The 22,844-nt window shown below is 50.8% G+C and overlaps 1 protein-coding gene across 2 annotated transcripts in view; it reads left to right on the top strand.

Moving 5' to 3' along the window:
• KIF5B (kinesin family member 5B) overlaps nt 1-22,844 on the top strand; it is a 721,610-nt gene that overhangs the window by 409,507 nt on the left and 289,259 nt on the right. The window contains exon 16 of one of the 2 annotated variants that reach the window (XM_085631849.1): nt 8,106-8,294. In XM_085631849.1, the coding sequence (XP_085487975.1) occupies nt 8,106-8,294 (189 nt within the window). The remainder of the gene's footprint in view (nt 1-8,105; nt 8,295-22,844) is intronic. The other variant, XM_085631850.1, reaches the window with a different exon arrangement.

The following is a 22,844-nucleotide window of genomic DNA, read 5'->3' as shown; positions in this document are numbered from 1 at the left end:
GTGTGGGTACAAGGGCATGAGCCCTGTACCCCTACAGTACCCAGGTCCATTCCTGGGCACTGTAAGTGCAGTGCCGCCGTTAAGAGTATATGGTGCTGGGAGGTCGTCATCACAAACTCCTCAGCACCATGAAGGCTACACTGAAGACTGAGAAGTTTGATATCAAACTTCTCAGCACATTAAACTCTCACTGATGCCAGTGTGGGATTTAATGTAAAATGCACGACAGAGGGCAACTTAAAGTTGCCCCCTGAACCTAACCTACAATCCACGTCCTGTCTGAGGGGCTGCCTAGGCTGCCACACAGCAGACATATTGCTGGACCCCTGGGTAGAGAGCCATCCGCTCTCCTGGGCCTGCAGCAATGCACATCCTGGGCGAGGTGCTAAGTCTTCTCCCCAGGATGGGCAGGGTAAGCTTCAAAGGCATGCCGCCTTTGTGAGCTTCTCCAGGCCCCTTGCTGTACTCAGCAACCGGCCCCCACCGGTTCTGACCCCCACTCTGGTTGGAAGACTGGCAGGAACGCCCAAGTGAGGAAAGGGGGTACCCTGAACCTTCCTTCCTCAGATCCCGAATCCGAAACAAGCAAGAAGAACAAGAAACAAACACCTGCCGTGCAGCTGCTAACAAGAGGAAGGCACCAACTAATTTGGCCACAGCCCTACAGGTCTGTCGACCCTCGAACCTGCTCTTGCTGAAACCCGGCGTCTCCAGTGGTCAGCAACCTAAAAACCCTGGAGGACTTGACTGCCTTGTGACTCTACAAAGACTGGGACTCTGACCAGTGGTTCTGCTCAAAGCAAGTAACAAGCCCCTGGTGCCAACCAGGAACCGCGACTCCTGCACACTCTGTCCCCGCCAGGCCTGGCCTGTGCCGTAGTGGACAAAGACCACGAGGACGTCCCCCCCCCCCCCGGCGACTGTGACCCAGAATTCAGCACCCGAGGACCCACTGCGACGCTCCTGACGACGCCTGCCAGGGACCCCTCCAACCGCGACCGGCTGAGGGTAAGATTTCCCGACGCGAAAAGACACCCCTGCACCCGGCTCCGTGCGGCCCCCTGTGCCCAGCTCCTTGGTGCCTACCTAACCTACAGCTTCCCAACTTACCTCTCGAAGTGGTGGTCGCACCTGAAGAATTTTCGTCCCCGAGCTTGCAGCCTTTGTTTGTTTTGTAGCTTCTCCATTGAAATCCATTGGGCGCCCGACGGCTCAATAGCACCCTTAACCCAGCCGCCCGAGTACCCCTGGGAGTGCATCATCTATCCTAATCTACGTCCCCACTTGCCCTGAGTAAGTGACCAGGAGCCCAGCTCCCACAGCCACATGGCCTGCCTGTTATTAGCCACCAACTAAAGGCCCCATGCCCGCCATAGGCTAACATTGGGCCTAACTCTCTCTGCACCCGGCTGCCCCTGTGCCGCTGAGGGTGTAACAACTGTACCTACCTGACCCTGGGAGACCCCTGAGTCTATGCCCAGAACCTTAACTCTGCCAGTCAAGTACATACCCAAAAGCCGATAACTCACTTTTCCTCCATAGGGTGACATTGACTGGTTTCACTTGGAAATTCTTCTAAGTGTCGAATTTTGAAACTTTAAAATAGTCATCTAAAATCAGCCAAATTACGAAAACGAAATTACTCGCCTGTTATCAGGAGAGATCCCAGTGCTGGATCTTGGTGCCCAAAAACCAAAGGAAATGATGGACGGAGTGTTGAACATTGCAAGCACTCACCCCCAGTCAACTGATCTGGGTTTAATCCATCACCGGATCTTGGTGCCCAGCACTGACCCTGAAAAGTAATTACAACTGTACTTAGCGCTAACTTGATTTTCCTCCATAGGATAACATTGCCTGGTTTTTACCAAAAATTCTTCTAAGTGTCGATTTTTTAAACAAACAAATATTCCTTAAAAATCACCTGTGTAACAAAAACTATTTCTTTCAACTGTTTGCAGGAGATGCACCAGTGCTGAATCCAGGATCCAGCACTGAGTAAGAAAAAGTAACGATAACCCTACTTAGCTGCTAAGTGAATTTCCTCCCATAGGATAACATTGGGGATTCTATGTGAAAAAGTTTCGAAGTGTCAACTTTTGAAATACAATAATATTCCCTAAAAATCATACCTGTAACCAAAACGTATTTACTTACCTGTTTCCAGGAAATGTCCCAGGACTGAATCTAGGATCCAGTCCTGTGGTTAGATAAGTAATCCCAAAAGTACCATTGAGCTCAATGTTATAATTGTGTTTGAATTGTGTTGCCTATTGCAACAACTGTAATTACTGTGTTCAAAAGTATATTGCCTATTGAAAGTATTTAACTAAAGCATCTCATTCTGAGAAAGTATATTTTGATACCTATTTCTGGTTCTAAAATAAAACTACTATATATTTTTATATACAAACCATTGGCCTAGAGTTCAGTTCTTGAGTGTGTGAGACCATTTGCTGACTGAGTGTTTACAACAAATGCTTTACACTGTCCTCTGATACTGCCTTACTGCTCGACCAAGCTACCACTTTAGAGAGTAAGGTTATATCTAACTTTAGCCTCTGCCAAACCTCTGGAGACTGTGGACTGTACCTATTTGGGGACAGTATATACAGAGCCACTTTCTTACAGTCGGGACCCGGAGGCGAGGATTAGGCTGGTTCAAAGCTTATCTACCACCACACTTGCCAGAGAGGGAACTGGTTTAAAATAGAACGTCTTCAAAGTGGAGTCATTAGACCAATCCGCCACGTTGAGGATGTCCTCAAGGCGCGCAAGACAAAAGGCCTTCGAAGCACAGAGTGGGCCCCACAGCGAGAGGTGTCAATTCCTGCTTCTTGCATGACCCACCTGACTCATCTGGCAATCGTAGTGGATGAAACCGCTTAGTGAGGGCAATTAGGAATTGCTTCTCCTCATGTGGATGGAGTTTGTCAATCATAGTTTCATATGCCTTAATGGTATGAACTATACACAACTTGGGATTCTAACGCGAGGACGGATAGGATACTATCCTGGAGTTGCATTTAGTTATGCGAAAAATGTGGAAAACCACCCCTTCTGGGGTAAAGACTCTACCTGTTATGTCCAGAGACCGGACATATGAGACTCGGCAGCAGGATAGTAGACACAGTAGCATCACTAACTTTGCCGACAGTACTTTCCTGGACAAGTACTTATTGGAGGGCCAGGACTGAAACAGGGAGAGAACTTTGTTAACATTCCACTAAGAGGAATATTTAGGCCCAGGGGAAATTGAGTCTGATACCCCTTAGTAACTTCTGGGCTAGTGGATATTCCCCTACTGGGTGTCCATCCACTGGTAAGTGACCCTCCTAGATCGCCGACCTGGACAAAAGGATTCACGACGTGGACAATGTCGGCCCCCGTGAGATCAATTTGGTGTTGGAGACACCAGCCCAGCCATCTTGACCGGGCAGATCGATATTGTTTGCTCGTACCTTCCGCCCAGGCTTTCGCGAGTAAGGAGGAAGATTCTGCTGAAAGGCCTGGGACCTTCCAACGTCGCCTGTAACCCTCCAGGCCATGAGGCGGAGAGATTCCACTAGAATCAGCGGGTGAGGATTGTTCTGGGGATCCTGGAGGAGATCGGGAAATAGGGGTAGGGGGATTGGGAAATCCCAGGAAAGTTGCATCATTGCTGGAAACCAGACATATGACCTCCAGATTGGGGTAACCACCACCACTACATTTGCCCTCTGTCTGCGCACCTGCGCCGTCAGTCTGGTTATCATGGCAAAGGGAGGAAAAGGCGTAGGGCTGTTCCCTGCTCCAATCTTCGAGAAAGGCGTCCACGGCTGTTGGATGGGGATCCGACCTCCAGCTACAGTATCTGTAGAGCTGTCAGTCCAGCCGGGAGACGAAGAGATCTGTAGAGAAGGGACCCCCTCTGGCTTGGATCTGACAAAAGATCTTGGGGTTCAACTTCCAAAGACTTGCATCACTCCAATGGCGGGAGTGCCAATCAGCTATCTGGTTGGAAGTCCCCGGGAGATGCTCCGCTGACAGGGAGATTCGGTTGGGCAGACAATATTCCCATAGGGTACGGGCGAGATCCAACAGGATTTTTTTATCTCCACCCCCCACCCCCCCCACCCCCGCCCGCCCCACACCGAAACCCCCCCCCACCGATGATTGACCTAGCGTACCGACGCTACTTTGTTAATCTGGAGATGGACTGAGCACTTCACTCTCTCCTTGGTCCATCAAAGCCTGCCATCAATTCAAGGCAGTTGATGTGCTAAGAACGTTCCATGGATGACCATTTGCCGCCGGTGGAGAATTTCCCACACTGCGCGCCCCAGCCGCTGGCGTCTGACTCTATTACGAGGTCGGGTTGGGAGCCGAAGATCGCTCTGCCATTACAGGCACCCATGTGGGCTAGCCAATAGTTCATCTCCTCTTTTGCCTCTACCAACAGAGGGATCATTTCGTAGTATGAGAGGCCTTTCCGGAGATGTTCGATCTTCAGGCTTTGCAAAGCCCTCTAATGGAGGGGGCCCGGGAAGATCGAATGTATGGACGACGAGAATAGACCCACAATCTGTGCCAAGTGACGGAGCGAAACATGGGACTTGGAGATGGTTCTCCTGAGCTTGTGTCGGATCTTGGTCAGCTTCTGCAAGGGAAGGCTTAGAGTTGCTTCAACCGAATTCATGAGAAATCCTAAAAATTCCACTGACTGGGATGGAACCAGAGCTGATTTTTCTTTGTTGATTACAAACCCTAAAGATTCTAGAAGGTCTACCGCTGTCTGCAGATGCGTGGACAAGCAGAGCGGGCATTGGTCCATCAGTAGGGTATCGTCGAGGTAGATAATGAGTCTTACCCCTCTGGACTGTAAATGCTGGATGACTGGTCTCATCAACTTGGTGAAACACAATGGTGTTGATGAGAGAACGAATAGAAGGGCGGTGAATTCGAACACCTGGGAACCCCACATGAACTGCAGGAAGCGTCTGTGTTGGGGAAAGACTGGTACCGCCAAGTAGGCGTCTTTGAGGTCCAGGCGACCCATTCAGTCTGCGGCCTGAAGGAGATCCCGCTGGAGGTAAATACCCTCCATTTTGAAATGACGGTAGAGTTGCCAGGCATTGAATTCTCTGAGGTTGATGACCAGACGCTGCCCGCCATCCCTCTCTCCATAAGGAAGAGATTGCTGATGAACCCTGCGAATCGTAGATTTCACTATTGCCCCTTTCCGTAACAGGCTGTCTGTCTTCTGCTCAATCAACTCCCTCTGCTCTGGGGAGAGGGTCAGTGGGGTGGGAAAGCGGTTTTGCTGTGGCGTTCTGTAAAATTTGATGTGGAAGCCTCCCACTGTCTGGATTACCCATGCATCCGAGGACAACTTTTCCCAATTCAGCTGAAAAAGGGCCACTCTACCCCTAACTGAAAATATTGTCGGGTCTTGGGAGTCTCACCTTGTGTATTGTTAAAGTTGCCTCCTCTCTGGCCACCCCTGCCTCCGCGGCGCTGGGGATAGGACTTAGTCTGGTAGAAATTGCCAAACTTGCCAGGATCCTGCCACTGGCTCCCGTCTTGAGTCCCCACCTCTGGAGGCTGGTTGAGAAGGACGGCCAGACAAGTGCCCCCTACCTCGACCGGCTGCCGTAAAAACCCGAGTAGATATCCTATTGATGGAAGATTGCGCTTTATCAGGGGATTATAGGTGTTTACGAATTTCCCCAATTCTCTGATTAACGGGTCCCCAAACAGGTTACCATAGGCCACTGTCCCTGCCTCCGATGTGGAAAGCGACCCCAATTTGGGATCAATTTAATGAGAAGCGACCTAAGCCGCTCTGTAGAGATCTCGTAGTTCGCGTTCCCCAGGAAGATGATGGCCCTCTGAACCCAGCTAGATAGCACCTCTGGGGAGATGAGGGAACTGGAGGCTTTGGCGTCCTCCGCCGTATCCATGATTTTAGCCAAAGGTCCCGCAATGTCCAGGAGCTTATCCTGGCACGACCGCCAGGACCTTTCAATGCCCTTCTTGGTGTTGTGAACAAATTTGGCGAAGAAAGTGGCCATCTTGGGATCTATTTCCAGTGTGGTAGCCACTTTCCCCTCCAAAGAGGGCCGTGGGCATTCTGCCATTAGACATCCCCCTCACCTCCTCTATGGGCTTCCTTAGGCAACTGGCCATGTAGGCCACAACCTTGGGTGCCGGGCACATGTCCGCGGACCTCAGGTGTAGGAGATCATCGGGTCCAGCAAATCCCCCTGTGAAGAGGGGCCGGCGCCCGTGGATGGGTTTGTCCCGACCGGGGTGCTGGGCGTTGGGCACCACGGTCTAGAACCATCCCTGTCCCCATCCGATGTGTAGGGAGAGTCATCCCCATCCCCTTGGTCCACCTGTGGGGTGTGTGCGTGGAACTACCTCGGGAGGATCTGTCGTCTGTGGCTCTAGTATGGGCTGAGCCTCTAGAAAAGCCTTCTTGAGGGGTGCGAAAGCATCAAGATCGACCCCGAGGTCACTCAAGCGCTTGCGTTTGTCTGGGCTCTGGGGTGGGCTTGGTTTGGGGGTAGCCGGTTGACCTGGAGATAGGGGCGCCGGAGGCCCGTTGAGGGGTTTCTGGCACTGCGCCTAGAGTGCCAGCAGTGTCTTCTCCAGGGGGGCTACTACATGAGACAGAGCCCTGAGGACGCGTCCATTACCTCACAAAGCTGGTCATCTATGGGGAGGTAGGTGATCTCCTCCTCCATATATTCCCCAGTCTCTTCGAAATCCATATTCAACCTACTGGCAATATTGGTGAGGGGAACCACTCTTAGAATAAATCTGAGGGATATTAAAGGCAACTGCCAAATGTGTTGAAATGGGACGGGCCCTTGTTTGTTAAAGGGGTTAATAACGCCTGGGGTGTCCCTGAGCAGTGTTTCTTACTCCGTAGGGTGTTTTCCCTTCAGGCGTGGGCTCGTGTTCTGGCTGCCGGAGGGTTGGGGACGCGCTGTGTGTATATTTCTTCGAGCGCGCCCTCTAGCGGTTTGAAGACCCTACCGCGCTTGAGCGAGCCTAGAATGATGGCTGCCGCGTAGGAGCAGATGAGCTATTGTGGCGCTGACAATTAGCACTAGTACCACCAAATGAAACGTGCTAATCCACTAAAATTGACCACAAAGGTACTGTCATAACAAATAAGGAATCCAAAATGCACTTACCTGTATTGCTGCTGGAGCAGCAAAGGAAGAGGAAGATGGACAGGCTACAGCAGGATATTATGGATGGACTTTCTTTGCTTTTCTCGTTTCCTACTGTTAATGGGAACCTCGCCTCCGAGTCCTGACATAGAATTGTATACAATTGACACACGTTTAAAACTCAGCGACACTGCTGGGGGCATTCCCAATACTCTGGTGTGTTATGGGAATAGATATGACCTTAATTGAAACACACAGCAGTGGAGACCCAGCAACATTTGGAAGGGGTGACATGTTTTTGTTGGGTCAGTTGCCTTGTAATTACCATGCAAAAATAAAATAATTGTAAACAACGAAATAGAAAACATACATGTATATGGGCAAGGCATGGGTGAAACATAGACGGAATGGACTTGATAATTAGGGATATAGAGGAATTGTCATTTTAATTTTGAAAAAACTGGGTGTCTTTAATTGAGAGAAGAGTAAATGGGATTAATTATAAATTGATTAAATTAAAGTTAATATAAAATGAAAAATTCAGTGACTAAGCTCAGAATCCCTGAAAAGATTATCTAAGAAAGTCTGTTTCAACTCCAGGAATAATCATCTGAGACTAATTTTGAAATGATTAATGAACACAAAATATGTATGAAACTTTACTAAGGACTACAGACTTTTGGTCAGGGTTGAGTTTTCATGTTTTTCCGCTAAATTTATGAATTTAATTGATCAAGGAGTAATGTCACACCATTGTCTTGTATAGTGGAACTTCGAACACAACGCTAGTTGGCAAACTCTTTAGAGATTTTAAATGAATGCTTGTTAGCCTAATTTCTTTACCCATCTATGCTTTTTAGGGGTAGCTTGAAAGATAGAAGGATAACTATTGTTGTGTTGTTGTACTTGTGTATTAATTTCTCTCCATTTAATTTCACTCAGCAGCCTGAAGGGACCGGTTTAATAGATGAAGAGTTTACGGTTGCAAGACTGTATATTAGCAAAATGAAGTCAGAAGTCAAAACCATGGTGAAACGCTGCAAGCAGTTGGAGAGCACCCAAACTGAAAGTAACAAAAAGATGGATGAGAATGAAAGAGAACTGGCAGCATGCCAGCTTCTTATCTCACAGGTAACACCAACCTTAATAGCTCCGATGTTATGCATCTACAAGCAGCACTCCTACTCACTATTTGATTTGTTGTTTTCATCAGTCCCCTTTCATTACATAAAACGTAGATTGTGTTATAAATGTGATCCGTTATCAGATAGAGCTTGTCTTTAAATCCCCCCATAACCCACTTACCATTTGTATTGCCATTAGTAAGTCGTACATTATTTTCTGCATAATACTACTGGTACTTAAGTATGTGTAATTTTTGTGTTTGTGATATTTCAGTTTTAGGAAAATATTTTCAGTTGAGATTTGCCTGGAAGTTAAGAGAACACCACAATAGGGAAGTCTTGCTGAGCAACCTAGCCATGTGGTCTTCCTAGAGATTGCCAGATGAGCGAGGACAGCTACTGTCCAATACAATCTCTGCCAGATTCCCCACACATGCATGTGCTTCCAGTGGGGGGGAGTTGGACGGAGGATATGTAAACTTGACGTAAATAGGGCGCTCCACTTCACTCAGAATTAAGTTTAGAGGATCATGCTGTTGGTACGTGCTGTCAGAACCAGTGTTCATGTTTTATTTTCTAACCAGTTTTGTTGATGTTCATAGTTTGATGCACGTTTCTTATCATTTAAGATAAATAAACCTCTGTTCGAGGCATATGAGCTGCAGATTATACACTGTGCATAGATCGCCATCTGGTGTTGGGCCCGGATGTTTGCAGTTTGTTTTTCTTCTTGGACAACCTGTGGAAGTCACGAGTTCGGTGACTCCTCCTTCGGTCCGTACTGCGCATGGGCTTCGGCTCCATCCTCAGATTGTTTTTTTCCGCCATCGGGCTCGGATGTAATACTTCGTGCTCCGTCTTCGAACCTATCCAGTTCGACCTTCGACGAAAAATCCTCGTCCATCGAGATTCTTCAGATGAAATAATCTTCTTCATCTCTCTCTTCGGCACTTCCTCGATTTCAGGCATCGGCAGCGGCCTTCGGGTCTATCTCGACTCCGGTCTCGGCCGATGGAAAGGACTCCCTTCAAGAAGTGCCCAAAATGTGGGTCTAAATTTCCCCACACCGATCTACATCAGGTGTGCAACCTCTGCCTCTCTCCCGAGCACGAGGCCCGAGACTGCCCCACTTGTAAGTCTTTTCGATCGAAAAAGACCATTCGGGATCGACGAGCTCGACGCACCATGGCGCACTCATCGACCTCGGCTCCACCTGACATCTTCGGAGAAGACACCGGAGCTTCGGGACAGCAGCACACCGAACAGGAGGACGATGTCGTCAGCACTTCCGAAGCCGACGACTCCGACGTGGAGAAGATCACACCGGCGCAGAGGGTCGTGAGTACTCTACCCCCTCCCACTCCCGCGCCCATACCGAAAGAGACTCCGGTTACACCTTCGCCTCCGGGCCTAGGGAAAACCAAGCATACCGCTTCCATCACCCCACCTTCGGGCCCGGTGAAGAGGCATCATAAGTCTCCCGGCGGCTCGGGCTCGAGCCAGCCTACTAGCGGCGCCGAAAAACACCCTTCGGCACCGAAGAAAGCCACACCAGCTCCGTTCCGAAGCCATCGGTGTCGAAACCTGGCCTCTCGGTGCCGACCAAACATAAATCCCTCGGCACCGACGCTCCCGTGCCGAAGCCTGCCTCGGCACCGAACAAAAAATCGGAGGCCCCGAAAAAGCATGGCACGGATAAACCAACGAAGCCGTCGGCTCCGAAGACATCGGCACCGACAGAGGAATCGGTGCCGGAGGAGCTATTCACGCCAGATCCTCGTCAAAAGACTTTAACAAAGGATCCAAAGACTGGACATTTGACTTTGTCTTCCAAGAAAAGACATTTAGACAAGCCAGCTCCTCCTCCACCGCCAAAACGGAAGGACTCTGCCACATCCCCCTTCAGAGTACCCTCCCCACCACCTCCACCTCCCCCATCTCCGCCTCCTCCCCCATCTCCGCCTCCACCTTCTCCACCCTTGCCTCATCGCTCTCCAACCCAGTCTCCAGACCCTGATGACCAAGGGGATCCATATTATGATCCAACAGATGCCCCACAGGACCCCACTCCTCCGGGAACACCAGACCCATGGGAGGATTATCACAATCCAGATATCCCAGATGTGCCTCAGGATGATCTTTATCCATCCAGGCCATCTCCACCGGACGACTCCCTGGGGTTCCACCACTTGTTACAACGGGCGGCACATTATCATGGGGTGGAGTTACACAGTGATCCAGTTGAGGAAGACTTCCTACTTGACACTTTTGACATTGCAGATAAATCTACTGCCATATTACCCATGCTTAAAGGGGTGACAAAACATGTGGCAGAGGTTTTCAAAGACCCAGTCAGGGCTAGGGTCTTAAACCCCAAAATAGAGAAGAAATATAAGGCAGCCCCCACAGATCCTGCCTATATTAAAGGACCTGCTCCTTTAGACTCATTAGTGGTATCCACAGCTAGGAAGCGATCCAATTCTCAGTCATCGGGTGAGGCTTCACCACCCGAGAAGGAGTCCAAGCTCTTAGATGCCTCAGGCAAACGCACTGCCTCGCAAGCTGCCAATATGTGGCGCATCGCCAACAGGCAAGCGCTGCTGGCACGCTACGACAGAGCGCACTATGATGAGCTGGAGGCTATCATGCAACATCTCCCAGAGAAATATAAAAATAAGGCTCATGAACTGATACAAGAGGGAAAGATCATTACCAACACCTCTATTAAATGTGCCCTTGACGCAGCAGACACAGCTTCCAGGGCTATAAACACCAGTGTTCTGCTTCGCCGCCACGCCTGGCTCAGAATCTCAGGCTTTAAGCCGGAGGTCCAAGCATCTATATTGAACCACCCTTTTGACCAACAACACTTATTTGTCCCAAAAGTAGACGAAGCCCTGGAAAAAATGAAGAAGGATACAGATACGGCGAAGTCTATGGGGGCATTACAATCCCACACCCCTAGACGCTCCTTTCGCCGTTCCTCCTTTTGAGGCACTGGCAGAGGTTACTCTGCCGATAACGCCTCTACGTCCTACAAGTCCCCTCCTCAGACTACCTTCTCAAAGGGCTATCAAAGAGGTGGATATAGAGGGAACAATAATAAAGGCAGGGGCAAAACCAACACCGCCCGTTCTGCCACACCGGCCACGGAATGACTTTCCCCTGCTCCCCCCAGACCATTCCACTCCAGTCGGGGGCAGACTACAAGACTTTTTTCACACCTGGGAGACCATAACATCAGACAAATGGGTGGCCCAAATTATTCGGTCAGGGTACTGTCTCGAACTAACATCTACCCCCCAAATATTCCACCCAGGCACCGTACAATGTCACAAGAACATACCACACTGCTGAAACAAGAGGTAATCTCCCTCCTGCAAAAACAAGCTATAGAGCAGGTCCCCGTCAATCAGCAAAATTTAGGGGTCTACTCTCTGTACTTTCTGATACCAAAGAGAGACGAGACCCTACGGCCCATTCTAGACCTCCGGCCTCTAAATGCATTCATACATTCAGACCATTTTCACATGGTAACTCTCCAGCAAGTTCTCCCACTCCTCTGTCAGGGCGACTTTCTCACTACACTGGACTTGAAAGACGCATACTTTCATTTTCCAATACACCCTTCTCACAGAAAGTACCTCAGATTTGTGGTGGACGGCCAACATTATCAGTTCAAGGTTCACCCCTTCGGGGTCACAACCGCACCACGAGTGTTTACCAAATGCCTTGCAGTAGTGGCGGCACACCTCAGAAGACAACGCATTCACGTCTTCCCTTACTTGGACGACTGGCTAATAAAAGCCGCGTCCTACAACCAGTGTGTGCAACATACAAACACTACCATCCAACTACTCCACCAGCTAGGTTTCACGGTGAACCACCAAAAGTCCCAGCTGATACCGTCTCACACAAAGCAATACCTCGGTGCCACTATAGACACCTCAAAAGCTATAGCCTATCCCAATTCAGCCAGAATCGCAAGCATACAAGCCTTGCGCCAAAGATTCATTCTTCAGCACTCTCTCCCAGCAAGAGTGTTTATGAAGCTAATAGGGATGATGGCATCTTGCATCTTCATAGTGCCTCATGCAAGACTCCACATGCGTCCACTCCAAGAGTGCCTAGCACGCCAGTGGAACCAGGCCCAGGGACAGCTGACGGATCTGGTGTTGGTGGACGGTCGCACCCATCGCTCTCTGCAGTGGTGGAACACCACAAACCTTTCCAAAGGGCGACCGTTCCTGGACCCGGTTCCTCAGGTGATTCTAACAACGGACGCATCGCTCTCCGGCTGGGGAGCGCACCTATTACACCTCACAGTGCAAGGTATATGGACGCCACAACAAAAATTACTCCACATCAACCAACTGGAGTTATTGGCGATCTTTCTAGCCCTGAAATCGTTTCAGAAACAAATCTCAGCCAAAGCAGTCCTCATTCGCACAGACAATATGACTGCAATGTACTGCATTCAAAAACAGGGGGACACACACTCTCCCCAGCTCTCTCGGTTAGCACAGAGCATATGGAGATGGGCAATTCCACAAAAGATCTTTCTCCTGGCACAACACATCCCAGGGATACAAAACACCATGGCAGATTTGTTCAGCAGACAAACACAGCAAATGCACAAATGGGAACTGCATCCACAAGTTCTTCACCCATTCTTTCACAAGTGGGGGCATCCTCCGATAGACCTCTTTGCCACCCACGAAAACAAAAAATGCCCAAGCTTCGCCGCCAGATACCCACACCCATTGTCCAAAGGCAATGCGATATGGATGAACTGGTCAGGCAAATTTGCATACGCCTTTCCACCTCTCCCGCTAATTCCATTAGTGGTAAGGAAGCTACAACAGCACTCCCTCACACTCATTCTGGTACCTCCAACATGGGCCAGGCAGCCGTGGTACACCACACTACTACAGCTCTCAGTGGTACGACACCAAAAACTGCACCTGTCCCCATGCCTCCTAACCCAGAACCATAGAGAAATCAGGCACCCGGACCCAGCTCAGCTCAACCTTGCGATCTGGCTCCTGAAATCTTAGAATTTGGATACCTTAACCCCTTCTGTGCCCATGACGAGCTGGACTCGTCATGGGCCGCGGTTGCGCTGTGCCCATGACGAGTCCAGCTCGTCATGAACCCCGCCCGCTAATGCAACGCCCGGCACAGGGCGGGGAAAGGGCGTGGCACACAAGGGGTTAACCTTCCCCCTGATTGCATGAAGATTATCAGGGAAGCCAGACGTCCTACCACTCGAGCATGCTATGCCGCAAAGTGGAAGAGATTTGTTGTTTACTGCCGTAACAATACAATCAACCCTTTAGATGTATCCATACAGCACATCATATGCTATCTGCTCCATCTTCAAAGGTGTAACCTGGCATACTCATCCATCCGTGTACACCTAGCAGCAATTGCTGCTTACCTGCAAAACAGACAGCATTTATCACTTTTCAGAGTGCCTGCTATTAAAGCCTTCATGGAAGGCCTTAAAAGAGTAATTCCGCCCAGGGCCCCACCCTCACCTGTGTGGAATCTAAACGTAGTTCTTACAAGGCTGATGGGTCCGCTTTTCGAACCAATGCATAAATGTGAGCTACAGTTCCTCACTTGGAAAACAGCTTTCCTCGTAGCTATCACTTCCCTTAGAAGGGTTAGCGAAATACAAGCGTTCACTATACAAGAACCCTTTCTACAGATACATCACAGCAATGTGATACTTCGCACAAATCCAAAATTTCTGCCCAAGGTCATTTCCCCCTTCCATCTCAATCAATCGGTGGAATTACCGTTTTTTTTCTCGTAACCTCAATCTGTTGCGGAAAGGGCTCTACATACACTTGATGTTAAAAGGGCTTTACTGTACTACATACAAAGAACGCAACCTTTCAGAAAGACTAAACAGTTGTTTGTCTCCTTCTCTCCACCGCATAAAGGCAACCCCATCTCAAAATCAGGGATAGCTAGATGGATTGTAAAGTGCATACAAATTTGCTATCACAAAGCAAAACAAACATTATCTGTTCCACCTAAAGCCCACTCTACAAGAAAGATAGGGGCTTCTATCGCTTTTCTAGGGAACATACCCTTAGATGACATCTGCAAAGTAGCCACATGGTCAACACCGCACACCTTCACAAAACATTACTGTAGACGTGCACTCCAAACAACAAGCTAGTGTGGGCCAGGCTGTACTAAAGACACTGTTTCAAACCACTGCAACGGATACCGGTGGTCGCCGCTAGGGTTGGGTACTGCTATATAATCTATGCACAGTGTATAATCTGCAGCTCATATGCCTCGAACGGAATATGCTACTTACCAGTATGCATCTGTTCTTGGCATGTAGAGCTGCAGATCTATACACGCCCACCCGCCTCCCCGGCTACCTGTATCCGTTCCAGTCTATCTTATTTAGATACAACACACATGGGTTTCTTTTCTATTATCACTACGCTCCATCTTTTCCCTGCTGGCGAAAAACAATCTGAGGATGGAGCCGAAGCCCATGCGCAGTACGGACCGAAGGAGGAGTCACCGAACTCGTGACTTCCAAAGATTGTCCAAGAAGAAAAACAAACTGCAAACATCCGGGCCCAACACCAGATGGCGATCTATGCACAGTGTATAGATCTGCAGCTCTACATTCCAAGAACAGATGCATACTGGTAAGTAGCATATTCCTTCTAAATTAGAGCTTTAAAATAAAGCAACAGAGAGATCTAGGGAAAGGGCACCATTAATAAAAAATAAACACATTTACTGAACCCTAAAAATGTCTTTTTGTACACCTTTTTCTGTAATACTGTGAACCACTTATGACTTGTGCTCTGGCTATAGTGCAGGCTCATCCCCGCCATCCATAAAGACTTCATATACACTTGCACGCTTTTCAATATTTATACCATGTTGTCTTTCTGATGGATACATCTGCCAGTGGATTTCTCACCTTGTGAATATCCCCTGCGCCAGCAACATTCGGAAACTTTTGTAGCAGTCCACGCCGATGGGGTCGAAGACGACGTCACAGAGACACGGCTCCGCTCGCGACTCCGCTGACGTCACCGGCTCCATAAGAAGACCTCGTCGGCGTGATGACGTCAGTTCCCTTTTTTCCGCGCCGACGACGCCAACGGATTTCGGGAATCGTTACTAGTAGCTTTACGTGTTACTTTGTGTATTTTCTGAAAATTTTCTGTCTTTCTTCGAAGATGTCGACAAGGAAGTCTGGTTTCAAGCCCTGTCGAGAATGTGGCAAGCACATGTCTATTACCGACCCACACGAGGACTGTGTTTGGTGCCTTTCATCCGACCACGATGTGGGTGGTTGTTCCAGCTGCCGCAAGATGAGCTCGAAGGCTCTCAAGGAGAGAGAAGCGAAGCTCTTCATCGCTCGGATGAAGAAGAAGGAAAAAAGAGGAAGGAGGTGGTCTGGATCCAGGTCGAGGTCGGCATTCAAGTCGACTTCGGGGCATGCTTCGAAAAGTAAGAGGCATAAGAAAAAGAGGAGGCATTCTTCACATCATCACTCTGACAAAGGTTCGGCGTCGAAGTCGCCTACTCGACGTCGGAGAGAGTCAGTGTCTCCTTCTCCGGTCCCGGCTTCACCTCCAGCTCCTTCTTCTCCGGTGACTTCGCCGGCTCCAGCTGATTCTCCGGCTCCGTCTCCATCCCAAGTGAGGATCTTCAGGCTCCGGGTGAGACTGTGACGCCGCTTGTACCACCGTTGGCGCCGCCAGGCCCGATTCCGGTGCTGCCTGACCAGTATCCTGCATTTCCTGGTCCAGGACAAGACCCCTCGCATTATCTTAATGCCATGTACGGGGTGTTTTCAAGGGCCATGTATACCTCTGGTGCACCTGTGGGTCCGATGGCTTTCAATTTGGGAGTGCCGCAGGTCTACCCTCAAGCTCCGTTCATGCCATTCTTTCCGGCGACGCCGTCTTGGCAGCTACCGGCGCCGAGAACTTCGCCGCTTCCCTCTTCACCGGCGCCGACTCGACTTCGTTCGACGCCGGCTGCTCCAGCGAATCCGCGTTCGACGCCGCTGCCGGCGCCGTCGGATTCGAACACGGCGCCGCCAACGCCGCTAGTGTGGATTCGTTCCAGAAAGGAAGCACAGAGAGTGGTGGATGAGAGACGCCTTCTGTTGGAAGAGGCTGAAGAGGGAGAGTTAGTCGAATCTGATGAGGTGTTTGAAGAACTGAAGGAGGCAAGTGGATTGGATTTGTCTCCAGAGTGGGAAATCACTCCACCATCAGATGAGCCCTCTAAAGATGCATCGCCGTATCATGCGGTCATCAGAAAAGCTGCAGAGTTGTTGGACCTACAGTTACCATCCACGGAGTGCAGGTCTAATATACTTACTGAGGTGCTGCATTCACCTACAGCGGTCTCGGAGCCTTTGTTACCCTTTAATGAGGCTATTATGGAACCTGTGCTGGAGGTATGGCGCAAGCCTTTTTCAGCTCCTGCGGTCTCCAGGGCAGTCGCAAGGAGATATAGAGTTGCTCCAGGGGATCCTGAATTTCTAACTTCGCACCCTTCGCCTGAGAGCTTGGTGGTCCAGGCGGCTTGTTCGGGAAGGTCAAAGGGGGCCTTTCCTCAGGTTCCAGGAGACAGAGAGGCCAAAAAGGTGGACCAATCGGCCAAAAAGGTCTTTTCATCAGCCAGCATGGCTCTCAAGTCTACGAATGCGACGTGTTTATTTGGGCGCTATATCCATGCGCTAATGGATTCGGCAAAGAAGATTGCGCCAAAGCTGTCGGAGGAGGATAGGGCTGGCTTCAATGAAGTTCTGACTGATAGCCAGGCGGCTGCTCGACAAGTCATTCAGAGTGGACTGGACACGGCAGACTCAGTTGCCAGAGTCATGGGGTCTTCTGTTGCCACCAGGAGGGGTGCATGGCTGAAGTCCTCTGAATTTTCCTCCGATGTGCAGTCGACCTTATTAGACTTGCCTTTTGATGGGTCTGGCTTGTTCGGGAAGAAGGCGGATGCTGCTCTCGAACGCTTCAAGGAGAGTAAGGCTACGGCTAGGTCGTTGGGCCTTCAATCCCAGCCGAGAGGTTCTTTTAAAAGATATAGGGGCTTTGGAAAGGCGACTTTTCGCTCCTATAGACCGTCCCAGCAGCAGCAGCAGCAGCAAGGTTCCTCGTCGAGAGGTTACAGAGGAAGAATTAGGGGTCGCACACGTGGCCGTCAGCTCTCCTCCTCCTCTTCCTCCTCCTCAGCCCCTCCCACCACTGCAAAGCAGCCCTAGATTCGACATTCCGGATCATACTGGTCCAGTGGGGGGCCGGCTTACCCATTTTCTACAAGATTGGGAATCTGTAACTACAGATCTCTGGGTTCTAGATCTTGTAGAAAATGGGTACGCCCTTCCCTTTCGGGAATTCCCTCCAGATTACCCTCCTTGCCAAGGGGCTTGCTCAGAGAACCACCGTCTTCTCCTGCAGGAGGAAGTCCTGAAGTTGTTTCAGAAAGGTGCGATAGAGGTGGTTCCAGAGCAGGAAAGGGGTCAGGGATGCTACTCCCGGTATTAACTGATTCCGAAAAAGGACGGCAGGTTATGTCCGATATTGGACCTCAGAATTTTGAACTTTTACCTGAAACAGGAGAAGTTCAAGATGCTCACCCTTGCGCAGGTTCTTCAGGCGCTGAATCAGGAGGACTGGATGGTGTCGCTCGACTTGCAGGATGCGTATTTTCATATCCCCATCCTGAAGTCGCACAGAAAGTATCTCTGTTTCACGGTAGGGTCGCAACATTATCTTTTTGCGGTCCTACCGTTTGGTCTTACTTCAGCACCTCGAGTCTTCACGAAGGTGATGGCAGTGGTGGCAGCTCATCTCAGAAGGACGGGGATTTCAGTTTTCCCTTATTTGGTCGACTGGCTGATAAAAGCGGAGTCGCCAGAGAAGGTGCTGCGTCATCTGCAGGATACAACTCGGCTGTTGTACAAATTGGGTTTTACGATAAACTTACCCAAATCTCACCTGGTGCCCTCTCAGCGCAACCTGTTCATAGGTGCGGTACTGGACACTACTGTGTTTCGAGCATTCCTTCCTCCTCAAAGGATTCTCGACATACAGGAAATGATTTCTTTATTTTACACCGGAGCGGTCGTTCCAGTTCTGAATCTAGGGGATCTGGAGATCAAGGGTCTTTGGTCTCCAGAAGAAAGGTTGCTTCGCATCAACCTTCTGGAATTGCGGGCGATACGTTTGGCACTCAAGGCCTTCCTTCCTTCCCTTCGCGGTCAGTCTGTTCAAGTCCTGACGGACAACACGACCGCGATGTGGTATATAAACAAACAGGGAGGAGTGGGGTCTCTTTGTCTCTGCAGAGAGGCTCTGCGTCTATGGTCCTGAGCTCAGGTCCATCAGATTTGTCTAATGGCAAATCATCTGGCCGGGGTTCTGAATGTTCGTGCAGACAGTCTCAGTCGGCAGTTCTCCGCCGACCACGAGTGGAAGCTTCATCCAGAGGTAGTTCGTCACGTCTTTCGGACGTGGGGGACTCCTCGGGTGGACCTATTCGCCACTCAAGAGAATGCTCACTGCCCGTCTTTCTGCAGTCTCCAGTATCCGATGCAGGGAGCGTTGGGGGACGCGTTTCAGTTGAGTTGGGGTTCACGACTCCTTTACGCGTTTCCTCCCATACCCTTGATTCCTCGGGTTCTGAGGAAGATTCGCCAAGACCGGGCCCAAGTAATATTGGTCGCCCCTGATTGGCCAAGAAGGGTGTGGTACACAGATCTTCTCCACCTCTCCTCGTGCCCTCCGCTCCGTCTCCCGCTGAGGGCAGACCTCCTCTCGCAGTCGGAGGGGCAGGTTCTACACCCCCACCTCCAGAGCTTACACCTTCATGCCTGGAGATTGAACGGGGCAACCTGAATTCTTTCTCTCTTCCACCAGATGTGGTGGATGTTATTTTATCGGCCAGGCGACACTCCACCAAATCTATATACTCATATAGGTGGTCTAAATTTGTGCTTTGGTGCGGAGAGAGGTCCATTGATCCCTTGAAGGCTCGTCTGTCTAACATTCTACAGTTTGCTCTTTCTCTGGCTCAGCAAGGCTTTGCTGTGGCTACTGTGAAAGGATATTTATCGGCTTTGTCGGCTTTCCTTTGTTTGCCGGATCAGCCGTCATTATTCAAATCACCTATTGTTCTTCGTTTTATAAAGGGCCTTACAAACAAGTTTCCTCCGTCTCCTTTTGTTATGCCTCAATGGGACTTAAACCTTGTGTTAACTTATCTTATGGGTTCTCCCTTTGAGCCCTTACACAAGTGTCCCTTGAGGCTGTTGTCCTTTAAGACGGTATTCCTCATTGCAATCACCTCGGCAAGGAGGGTAAGTGAGCTTCAATCTCTAAGTTCAAAACCCCCATTCTTGACTGTGCATGCTGAACGAATGGTACTTAGGACCAGGGCTGCGTTTTTGCCTAAGGTGGTAACTCCCTTCCATCTGGGGCAGTCCATTACCCTTCCTTCCATCCTCCCCCTCACCCTTCCAAGGAGGAGGAGAGACTTCACCGCTTGGACCCTAAGAGGGCGGTGAGCTTTTACCTGGACAGGACAAAGGACATCAGAGTTGATGACCAGCTCTTCGTGGGCTTTGCTGGCTGCAGGAAAGGTCGAGCGGTGCACAAGCGCACCCTTTCCAGGTGGATTGTCTTGTGCATCAAGATATGCTACTCCCTAGCTGGTAAGGAGCCTCCGAAGGGTTTGAGGGCTCATTCTACCAGAGCAAAGTCTTCCACAACTGCCTTAGCTAGAGGTGTTCCAGTGGAGGATATTTGTAGGGCGGCAACTTGGGCCTCCCTCCACACCTTCGCAAAGCATTATTGCTTAGACACCGAGGTGAGGAGGGACGGACACTTTGCACGATCCGTCCTTAAGGACTTTCTGGTATAGAAGGGTGGACACCCTCCTCCGGGAGTGGGGACTGCTGTGGAATCTATTCACAAGGTGAGGAATCCACTGGCAGATGTATCCATCAGAAGAACAAGTTTTTTTTTTTTTGCTTTTCAAAAACCTTTATTGAGACACAGTAAATAGACGTAGCAGACTGCCGTGTGCTCCTCATGCAATGGGTCACTTCTGAAAAAACGGCGATTGCGGTCCTGCAGCTCTCACACAGCCATTTAGCCGACATCCCGGAGGACCGGCGGCATTGCAGTTTTACATAGTACAGTTCGGGCTGGAGCACTTCCAGCGTATATGGTACGTATGCCCTCCCAGCCCACGCCGTGGTGTAACCAGCCCGCTCAGCCAACACGCAGGCAGTCTGCTCAAGTACCCGTAAGTTCGCACTCCGAGTCTCAACACCCACCCCCCCCTCCCCGTTCGCCATCATGTCTCTATCTTCACTTGTTCCATGCGTACTCATCCACACTGTCTCTGACCAGGGCGCCGAACTCCGGCCAAACCTCACATCCCGTGCCTCCAGGCCCGGCCAGTCCTGCGGTTCCGATGCCCGCTTCGCAAGCACGTCGCCAGGTAGCCCACGCCTCATACAGGGGACATCCCGTCTCTCCTCCCGCCAACCAGTCTCTCTCTCAAACAACACATTATCATCGTGGCCTATCTCACCACTAGCGAACTCTAATCCAGTGGCAGACCCTCCACTACCCCACCGCACACCTCCGGGGCTTCCTGCTGCGCTTCCCCTTGACCAGTCTCCTCAGAGTCTCCCGCTGTCATGTAAGTGCTGTACAGCGCCCAGAAGTTCTTAGGGCGACTCCTAGGGGGCAACAGTTCGCTATACGTTTCCGCCTGTGTGCTACAGTACAGCATATCCCTGGCCCACCTTTTCTTAGTGGGAAGCGGCCCTCTCATCCAGCAGGCCGCCACGACTCGCCTCGCTATCAGCAGCGCCACATCTGTCAGTCGCCGCAGCGCCCGCGGAAGCGGCTTGGAGTAGCCCAACAACGCTAGAGCTGGGTCTGGGGGGATCTCTCTTTCCAGGATCTGGCTCAACTCGCGGAATACCGCCGTCCAGAACCGGGCCACTCCCGGGCAAAGCCAGGCCATGTGGAGGAAGTCAGCCACAAGAGCATGGCACCGCTCGCATTTCGCCGAGGGGCGCAACCCATATCTGTGTAGTCTTTCAGGGGTATAGTAGACCCGCTGCAAGAACTTAAAGTGTATTAATCGGTGACGACCGTTCAAAGAGACCTTTTTGGTGCTGGAGCAGCAGTATCTCCACATCTCGTCCGAGATGTCCATTTCGAGGTCCGTTTGCCAGGCTCGCCGCGCAGCAGAGCACTGGGGCTCCCTGTGTTGATCCCCAATCTTTTTGAGTATCGAGACCAGCCTGGACGGCGCCGTTGTTTTAATGACATAGGTAAGCTCCGGGATCTCGGGCGGCTCCGCCGCAGTCGGCCCCAGAAGAGACAGCAGTGCACCCCGAACCCGGTGGAATTGGAAGCGCTGGAGTAACGTGCACCCCGGATGTGCCAATACAACACTCTCCAGCGTCTTAACCACGCCATCGTGGAACAGGTCAGCCATTCTCACTATACCCAGAGCACCCAATGCCCGCGTCACCCCCGCCTCTCGCAGAGGAGGGAGCCAAACCGCCCACTCCACCCGCATCAGCGGGGAGTATAAGAGGGCACATTCCTGCCGTTTCATAAGCATGTGCCACGCATGGTTAGTGGATCCGAGCGAGTCCAACAGGCCAGCCCTCCGATCCACGGGCAGGAAAATCGTCGCCGGGAGTGGTACCGGGTCCGCGAACAAGCGCTCCAGTAGCACATGTGGGACATCTGGGTCAGCGTGTATCCACGAATGCAGATGGGACGCCTGCGCCACCCTGTAATAACTCTCCAGGTCCGGGGCTCCAAGTCCCCCCATCTCATATGGCAACGTTAGCACTGTCCACCGGACTCTCGGTTGTCTACCACCCCAAGCCAGCCGGATGAGGGTCTGAGTCAGCTGTGCAAAGAAAGATCTGGGCAGCACTATAGGAATGTTGGTAAAGAGGAACAGAAAGCGCGGGAGGATAATCATTTTCATAATGGCTATCCTGCCCATCAGCGAGAGGGGCAGTCTGTTCCACACTTCCACCTCATCCACGAGTTTTGAATAAGCCACCCCGTAGTTTTCCCTCAGCAAGACCTCCGGGTCCCTGTGCAGTCGAATGCCCAGGTAGCGAATTGAGTCAGTTGTCCACTGCAGTGGGTATTCCATAGAGAACGGCAATGTTGCCGGGGTCAGCGGAAATGCCAGCGATTTATTCCAGTTGACTTTGAGGCCCGATAGCGCCCCAAACCTAACCACCTCCCGCAGTATAGAGGCGGGATTCTCCTCCGGGTCTCTGACGTACAGTAGCGTGTCGTCCGCATAGGTAGAAATACCTATCTTATAAGAGGGAAAATTAATGCCCTCGAATCTGTGGTATTCCCTTATTGCGCACGCTAAGGGCTCGGCCACTAGCGCATAAAGAAGTGGGGAGAGAGGGCAGCCCTGCCTGGTCCCTCTAGTGATTGCAAACGGCTCCGTGACACGATCTCCGAGGCGAAGCCTTGCA

Source organism: Triturus cristatus, chromosome 10 (genome assembly GCF_964204655.1).
Source record: "Triturus cristatus chromosome 10, aTriCri1.1, whole genome shotgun sequence".
NCBI lineage: Eukaryota > Metazoa > Chordata > Amphibia > Caudata > Salamandridae > Triturus > Triturus cristatus.
The sequence above is the reverse complement of the archived record's forward strand: the minus strand, read 5'-3'. Positions and strand labels throughout refer to the sequence as shown.